This window comes from Aptenodytes forsteri, unplaced genomic scaffold (genome assembly GCF_000699145.1).
Source record: "Aptenodytes forsteri isolate BGI_AS27 unplaced genomic scaffold, ASM69914v1 Scaffold217, whole genome shotgun sequence".
Lineage (NCBI taxonomy): Eukaryota > Metazoa > Chordata > Aves > Sphenisciformes > Spheniscidae > Aptenodytes > Aptenodytes forsteri.
This window is the reverse complement of record NW_008796222.1, coordinates 8,728,773-8,737,534: the sequence shown is the minus strand read 5'-3', so window position 1 is coordinate 8,737,534 and position 8,762 is coordinate 8,728,773. Positions and strand designations below refer to the sequence as shown.

At 38.7% G+C, this 8,762-nt stretch overlaps 1 protein-coding gene across 2 annotated transcripts in view; it reads left to right on the top strand.

The window, feature by feature from the left end:
* The first annotated feature begins 1,581 nt into the window (after positions 1 to 1,581).
* Positions 1,582 to 8,762, top strand: part of ARMC2 (armadillo repeat containing 2) — a 70,040-nt gene continuing 62,859 nt past the window's right edge. For both annotated transcript variants that reach the window (XM_019474611.1, XM_009289172.2), the window contains exons 1-4: positions 1,582 to 1,799; positions 3,094 to 3,166; positions 5,492 to 5,660; positions 7,941 to 8,148. In XM_019474611.1, the coding sequence (XP_019330156.1) occupies positions 1,582 to 1,799; positions 3,094 to 3,166; positions 5,492 to 5,660; positions 7,941 to 8,148 (668 nt within the window). The remainder of the gene's footprint in view (positions 1,800 to 3,093; positions 3,167 to 5,491; positions 5,661 to 7,940; positions 8,149 to 8,762) is intronic.

Sequence of the window (8,762 nt, the reverse complement as noted above, 5' to 3'; positions counted from 1 at the left end):
ATGTTGATTATGTTTTAGTATTTATTCACAGCTATTGTTTCCATGTATGCTGGATAATATCTGTATCAGACATATGGCCTACGCAGAAGACCTTCCACTTAAAAGTCAAAATCTTGACTCCCAGTAGCTGGGAGAATAGGGAATGATTATCTGCCCTCCCTATTCAGTGAGGAATGGCTGTATAATTGCTCCAAACAGACTGTTGCAGTGGAATTCCTTACTTAACTCTTTTGAATCATGTTGTAATAGAGGGAAGAGTAGGGAGCACAGAGAGCCAAATTCAGTCACAGTGAAGAAAAGTAATGTATTAATGGTAATCGGGAGGATTAAAAACATTGACAGTCTCAGGCTCCTGATCTGTTCCTCTGTTCTGTAATTATGCATCTTTTCATGAAAGAGGTTGGTGCACTGCTCCTTAGCACCCAATTTTATCTTGTGTAGTTCAGCTGAAGGGGTTGGGTTGTATATGAATTAAAGAAACTGTGCCAGGCTCTGAAAGAAAGAACAGAAGGGGCAGTTGGAAATGTAAAAATGCAGAACAGGAAGAAGTGAACTAAGAAACTAGAGAAAGAGGATTTTTGTTCCATAGTTTAGAAATAACCAAGATGGCGGCGTCTGATCTACTGTTGGTTCATTGTCATAAACTATGTGAGAGAATAGAAGTTACCAGATGGTCTGAGTCAAAGACAGTGCAGAAACATGTTTTTCTTTTTAGGTAAGTTCGACAAGCAGAAGAGGAATTTTGGATGGTTTAAGGCTCAGGATGAGTTTGCTGTAAAATGACGCGGATGGTATCTACAGAGAACTGCACCAGGATAGTAATTGATTTTGGGGGCCTCAAGAGATGATGAAGCAAGTCTTTCACTGCCCACTGCATTTGCTAGAAGGTGCAGCAGGACAGAATGCTGATTGAAAGTTTGGGTTAATAATTTATCTTATGTTAGTGTTATCTTTGCATGTGCTTGGGGATGGGTTGAGGAGGCATTTCTCTTGGAGAAAAAAATGGATTGCCTGTTCTTCCTTGTCTCTGCTTATCAATTACTGATAATTGTGTTTCAGTTACTGATAATAATACCTCTTTGACTTATTAGGAAGCTGCCCTTGGTAAGGTCGATAACGTATATTGGATATTTCCTACGTTCATTGGAAAGAAAGTGTCTCTTTACAGCATATTATTGAACTCCTGTTTTGGTTATGATGTTTTATAAGTAATCAGGTGTTAAAAACAGATTTTCTGTGGTATTGGAGAGTACCATGTTTGGCCCAGAAAGCACTGTGGTACTGAGTGTGGTGTATTTTAGCTCCCTCTAAAAAACTAAAGGTCCTCCATGTCAGATGCTTTCTGCTTCTCTTCAGTATTTTCCTACAGAACTGAGAAATTGTGAGGGAAATGCAGTATCAATGAGCCTTATTTTCCACTACTTCACCACTGTCTAGGATTTTGTTATAATATCCTTTTTAACTACATTGTGGTAGCATAAACATTGATGAATTAATAGTTTATAATTTAAAACTAGCATTATATTCTGTGCCTTCCATTATATTGTACAGTGTTCTTCTTGTGCACTACTTTGCAGAGGAATGCAAGCTTCAAAGAATAAAAATACAGACAAGGCAGAACCATTCTACAGGCTTTCAGTGCCAAAGCAGAAGACCAGTTCTGAGATTATAAATGAAGCCAGAAATGTTCTACGAACACTAAGAACTCGGAGACCGTTTACGCCTACAGAGGATCAAAGGAAACTTTTTGGATCTGGATCCACACGAGCTCCTCAAAATAGACCCCCTTCAGTTTTTAGGTACTGTGGCTTTAAGATTTTTTCAAATATCCTTTAGTAGCAAGAGATTTGATTCTGTAATTATGTTTCCGGTGATTTTTTTTTCCCTGTGTTAATCTGTATTCCTAATCACATCCTTTGCCTTCTTCTAATGATCCTTACTGTTGGTGTTAATCTACATGTCCAGGAAGTTCCTGTGGATTAGAGCTACCAGAGGCAGTCATTACACTAGTTTTGTGTGTGGAGAATAATATAGGAAAATGGTCTCTAACTCACCTTTTTCTTAAGACAATGTATGCTTTTAATTGAGATAGTCTTCAACTTTTCCCTAGAAACTGTGAAAGCTTGCTTGCTTCCACATAAACTGTATGCTAGATCTTTTTTCAGAGCTTTCTCATATCTTTTTAAATATAAAATTGTAGGTCTTGAAGTTTGAAATGCTCATTTTTAAACAAAATTTATACTACTTCAAAATTATTTCTGTGTGGAATTTTGTTACGTAGCATAATTCATAGAGCTCGATAGATCTGTCTCTTGTGACAAAAGAGAAAAAAAAATTCTATGTTGGGCTTTTTGTATCCATTTTCCCAGCCACTTTTTAGCTCTCCTTATATGCCAATTCTGTGATGACTGTAGGGAGGAGATAGGAGCTGGTTTTTTTAATGTTAGGCGTCAGGCATGCCAGAAAGGATGCTGAAACGTGTTTGAATGGCCATACAAGTAAGTCAGTGTCCATGCTGTTTTCATGGCAGCATGACTGTATCCGATATTCCTTACTGCATAGTGTTGTGCTCTTACAGAAGGCAGGAGCCTGAGAGCGACTTGGCTGTTTGTTGGTGACCAGGTAATGAGATCACTCTGGCTGACCTCCCTGCTTGTTCTGTCTGTGCTTCTCCTGTGTATGGGAAGAGCATGCTCATGCCTGCACAAACCTGGGTTTTCTGCCCTGCACTGTTCTGCAGCTTGTGTCACATAGCTTGGGCACTAACCACAGTTGGGTTTGTGCATGAATTTAGGCTTATATTAGAGAATTATTATAGACGTGTATGAAATAAACTGTATCACGACAGGTGTGCAGATGATCTTGTAATTCTTCTCCCTCGATGCTGCTGAATTCCCAGATATCAAAGTTAAATAGCCTTCATGGAAGAAGAGCGATAGTGTAAAAATGCATTGTCACTCTTTCTTTCTTCCTCCTTTTCCCCATATTCATTGGCAAAGGGAAGAAGTATGCAATAAAATAAAAAAAACCCCAAACCAACCAGAAAACACTGGGTCTGCTTTATTCATATTATGTTTAATTTCTTTATGCTAGTCTTCATGCATCCAGTTTTGATTTGGCTGAATCAAGACCAGTGTCTGGTGTTCGTCTTAGCCCACTGGATCATGTGAATACTCTGGAAATAACTCTATGCAATACTGACATAAAAATATGTGTATCAGTAGTGTTAGGAAAAGATATGGTTTAAATAGGTTGGGGAGAAATGGAAGCCTGTCGTAATGTTAGTCTGAGACTTATAAAGTCAGTTTTGTCATTTTTTCCCCAAAATAAACCTGAAAATAATTTAAACTATTTAAATATTGCTATATTGCATTATAATTCTAGGTGACATTAACAAGAATCAGAAGACAGATACTTGAGTCAGCTTTCTTGTGTAAGATTACTAAAATAGAAAAAGGTTATGAGCATTAACATGAGCCAGCAATGTGCCCTTGCCGCTAAGAAGGTGGCTAATGGTATCCTGGGCTGCATTAGAAGGACTGTTGCCCGCAGGTTGAGGGAAGTGATCCTTCCCCTCTACCCAGCACTGGTAAGGCCATACCTGGAGTGCTAGGTCCCATTCTGGGCTCCCTAGTACAAGAGAGACATGGAGCGACTGGAGACAGCCCAATGAAGGGCCACAAAGATGATGAAGGGACTGGAGCATCTCTCCTGTGAGGAGAGGCTGAGAGAGCTGGGACCGTTCAGCCTGGAGAAGAGAAGGCTTAGGGGGATCTTATCAATGTATGTAAATACCTGAAGGGAGGGTGCAAAGAGGACAGTTCCAGGCTCTTTTCAGTGACAGGACCAGAGGAAGTGGGCACAAACTGAAACAGAGGTTCCCTGTGACCTTCAGGAAACACTTCTTCTACTGTGAGGGTGACGAAGCCCTGGCACAGGTTGCCCAGAGAGGTTGTGGAGTCTCCATCCTTGGAGATCTTCAAAAGCTGCCTGGACATGGTCCTGGGCAACTGTCTCGAGGTGGCCCTACTTGAGCAGGGGGATTGTTCAGGATGACCTCCAGAGGTCCCTTCCAACCTCAACCATTCTGTGGTTCTGTGATCAATAACTTGAAAGCAACTAGGTTGATTGTGCTTCCTATTTGACTTAAGCATCTATAAAATGTAATGATTGTAGTTTATTTAAAAAACAGATAGAGGTACTTGTAAGAACTCCTTTTTCCCCTCTGTGAAAGTTTTGAATTGTTTTCAATTTATAAGTATCTGCTCTTTCGGGTATTTTATATTTAATCTTTAAATATAAGATTAAGTCATGATCATTTGTTTAGTACCTGAGAGAACAGAGCATGCTAAAACAGTTAAGTATGCTTGCTGTATATGTTGTTTCTTCAAGACAGTAATCTAAACGTAGCATTCTTTAGGAAATTAGGGGGAAAAAAAATTCCAAGAAATGTTATACTTCAGTAATTTTGATAAGGTAATGTATTTATATGAATCAAATAAAAGATTTCTGTCCATACTTATATTTAGATTAAATATATCTACAGTTGGATTTAAATACTGGTGTTAAATTTTCATTTGTCTTGTATGTGAGAGTGGAAAAAACTAGAGAAAACTACTGTTAAGACCAATGCAAAAACTGCCTTTTCTGCTTTACCAATGGAGATAAGTTAGTACACTCTAAATGTAGAGCTTGTATTAGTCATGGTGGTTGTGAGGAGTGGGTCTCACCTCTTGGCTATCTTCAACTAATACTGGGGGGAGTTCCAAAGGATTGGACTGGAGACTTTCTAATGGATTCTTTATTGTAAGGAAATTGGAGAGAACCTTGATCTTAGAGGGCAATGCGTTTATGTAGGGCACAACAAGTGTTTTCTACCAGAGGTTCAGGGGGTTGGTCACATCCTTTAAGATGCAAGGTACTGATATAAATAAAACTAGAACTTGCATGTTTCTGCATCTGCATGATTTGTCTCAGTGTGATAGAAAGTGGTGCATATGATATGAACACATTTGAAGTGTTCTGGAAATACTACTTTAGTGCTCAAAAACAAATCGTAAAGAAAAGATGTGCCTCTAGAATTGTTAGCGCAAGTCTTTGGCACAACATTTTTTTTTTTTTTACAAATAAACATACTGCAGATGACGTTAAATGGGTATTTATGAGGGAAATAAATAATTCTGAGTTTCAGTTGCTCTACTCAGGCTAGTTTTTGTTTGTTTTCTGCACTCCTGAATGTTTGCTTTTAAATGGCTTTCTGTGGTGGTAATGGTATAGATATCTGGCTTGTTTAGTGGAATGGTATCATTAGATTCTAGATATGAAAATGAAAATTTTTTTAATGAGAAAACCTATGTAACTTTTATATATTCTATTCTGAACTTAACCCTTTGTATAAATAATTTGGTTTTCTATTTTTTTTAATTTTTGCATATATGAAAATGAAATTATCTGTGCTTTTATTAAAACGTCGTCTTTATCTTTGTCACAGAAACCAGTACTAGTCACTTTTGCAAAAGATGAAGATTCTTCCATTTCCCTTCCAAAGCCTCCTGCCGATGCTGCAGAGGTTAGAAAAGTCAGCAGTGCTCGGGCACGCTTATTTAGAAGAACTTCTCAGGGAAATTTCCTTTCTGCTAAAATGGTTTCTCCTGATCAGAGTAAGAATGTTTTGATATATATTACTTCCTAGAAAAATAACTGCATGATGGGTTTTAATATCGTTAATTACATGAAGTATTATATTATATTAAAGGACCTGCATGTCCTTTCAGAGTTAATTTTAAAAATATTTAAATGGCTTTAAGGCAGTTTTGAAAATGTGATTTCCAAAAATGATACTGGCTTTCACTTCTGAAAGTGAATTGAAAGCTACTCAGGTGCCTTTTTTCCTATAGAATCATAGAATCATTAAGGTTGGAAAAGACCTCTAAGATCATCAAGTCCAACCATCAACCCAACGCCACCATGTCCACTAAACCATGTCCCGAAGTGCCACATCTACACGTCTTTTAAATACCTCCAGGGATGGTGACTCAACCACTTCCCTGGGCAGCCTGTGCAAATGTTTAACCACTCTTTCAGTAAAGACATTTTTCCTCACGTCAAATCTAAACCTCCCCTGGCGCAACTTGAGGCCATTTCCTCTCGTCCTATCGCTAGTTACTTGGGAGAAGAGACCGACACCCACCTCGCTACAACCTCCTTTCAGGTAGTTGTAGAGCGCGATGAGGTCTCCCCTCAGCCTCCTTTCCTCCAGGCTAAACAACCCCAGTTCCCTCAGCCGCTCCTCATCAGACTTGTTCTCCAGACCCTTCACCAGCCTCGTTGCCCTTCTCCAGACACGCTCTAACACCTCAACGTCCTTCTTGTAGTGAGGGGCCCAAAACTGAACACAGTATTCAAGGTGCGGCCTCACCAGTGCCGAGTACAGGGGCACGATCACTTCCCTACTCCTGCTGGCCACACTATTTCTGATACAGGCCAGGATGCCATTGGCCTTCTTGGCCGCCTGGGCACACTGCCCGCTCATGTTCAGCCGGCTGTCGACCAACACCCCCAGGTCCTTTTCCTCTGGGCAGCTTTCCAGCCACTCTTCCCCAAGCCTGTAGCGCTGCATGGGGTTGTTGTGGCCGAAGTGCAGGACCCGGCACTTGCCCTTGTTGAATCTCATACAGTTGGCCTGGGCCCATCGATCCAGCCTGTCCAGGTCCCTCTGCAGAGCCTTCCTACCCTCGAGCAGATCAACACTCCCGCCCAACTTGGTGTCGTCTGCAAACTTCCTGAGGGTGCACTCGATCCCCTCGTCCAGATCATTGATAAAGATACTGAACAAGACCGGCCCCAAAACTGAGCCCTGGGGAACACCGCTCATGACCGGCCGCCAACTGGATTTAACTCCATTCACCACAATATAGATTTCTAAGTAATGGAATTTTTACTGAAAGTTTTCTTCAATGGGTAAAATTAACATTAAATGCTGAAATGTTTAAAGAGATAATGAGATGGCATCATCTAAGGAGATTCCCTGATGGATTATTGAGCATAAAAGGAGGAGTAAAAAGGAATGATATGTCTTGACAGGCCTTCAACTGCATTCTATTTGTTGTAAGAGTTTCATTAGTGGAGTCTTAACAAAGGGCGCTAAATATGGGATTTAAAAGTAATTTTCTTGCAGATGGGAAATGACTTGACATCTTGGTTTCCTGCACATTGGCTCATAATACAATGTGTTGGAACTCTGTCTTTAATGAAGACTCATTTGTAATAATGACAATTCTTACATTGCCTGGGATTCTTACTTTACATGATAAACTGTATATCTCACTTTTTACCTCATTGCAAAATAAGTCTTATACAAAAAGTACTAAACTTTACGTCATTATTATGTACATATTCTATAAATACCTATTTACAACATGTACCCCTATATGTAGTTTAATCCATTAGTCTTAACGAGTTGATGTTACTAATTGGAGAAGTTGAGAACCTAATGTAGTTATAGCCTGAGTTTGCCTCTTCTCCCCTCTGGCGACCATGCAAATATTCACATAAGTTTTTTGTGCAGGTTCTTATCACGTGTACATACCAAGGTACAAGATTAACAGCTACCTTTTGCTTGAGTTCCTTCATAATATTCAGATCCTGAAATATAATCACTTTCACAAGGTACAATCCACCTATCTGTAAAAGGGAAATTAAAAAAAAAATTAGATGAAAGATTAAAATGTTAAAACACAAAACCGAAAGACTTCAAGAAATTATGTTCATAAGACTTTGACTACTTTGCTCTAAATAGTCTTAAGCTTTCTCACCTTTTAAATTGATACAATAAATTTTGATAATGTAACATGACAAACAGTAATTCATTTTGAGCTCCATCACGTATATTTATTGTGTAAGAGCACTTCTACAAAATATATTCTCATTTCCTATTTCAGATGAAGAGAAGCTAGATTCTGAAGAACCAGCTATGATGAGTAATCTTTGCAGAAGTAATGATAACTGCTTAGCAGAGCAAAGGTCATACACACCATTTAATGATGAAAATAGACAATTAATTTGTAACGAGCGTATCAGCAGGTCGGAGAGGGAAGACTTCCGAAAAGGGACAGCAGGAAAATTTTTATTTCAACTGAGAGGAGAGAGGTCAGTATTGCTTGAGTATGGTAATGTGCACCTTCCACACAACCCTCTTCCTAGATATTCAATTGTGCAAGTATCAAAATGGTTAAAATTGATGGAATTTGAAGGTAGCGCTATTTATGCATTAAAACAAAACTGTGTTTAGATTATTAGGGAAAAAAAATCTTTACACTTCTGTTCTTAGTCTTTTGAGTGTAGAAACTTCCTAACTTGTCCAAAAAATTGTTGGTAGGAAGTTACTTGATAGGAAATAAATTTAAATTTGTTTGATCATTAGCATTTCAAAACTAAGTCTTCTAATAATTGCATATAGGATACTCAAGTTTAAATTCAATGTGCTTGTTTTTACAGTTCAAGCCGCTTGTTTTAAGGTGCTATACGTTCTTCCCTTAGCTCCACAGATGAGTAGAGCCATGTTTTCAGTTCTGGTATTGGGGGAATATGTGTTCATACACAAAAAACAGGCTTAAACTCATTGGCAGTGGAGGCAGAATTTTTTTGTGGCTTTGAATTTTTTTTTAGTTCTTTTTTTTCGATCAGCAAATGGCTGTAAGAGATTAATGAGATTTATGTGCATGCAGTCTGTTTTTACTGAACCTAGATTATTACATGCATTC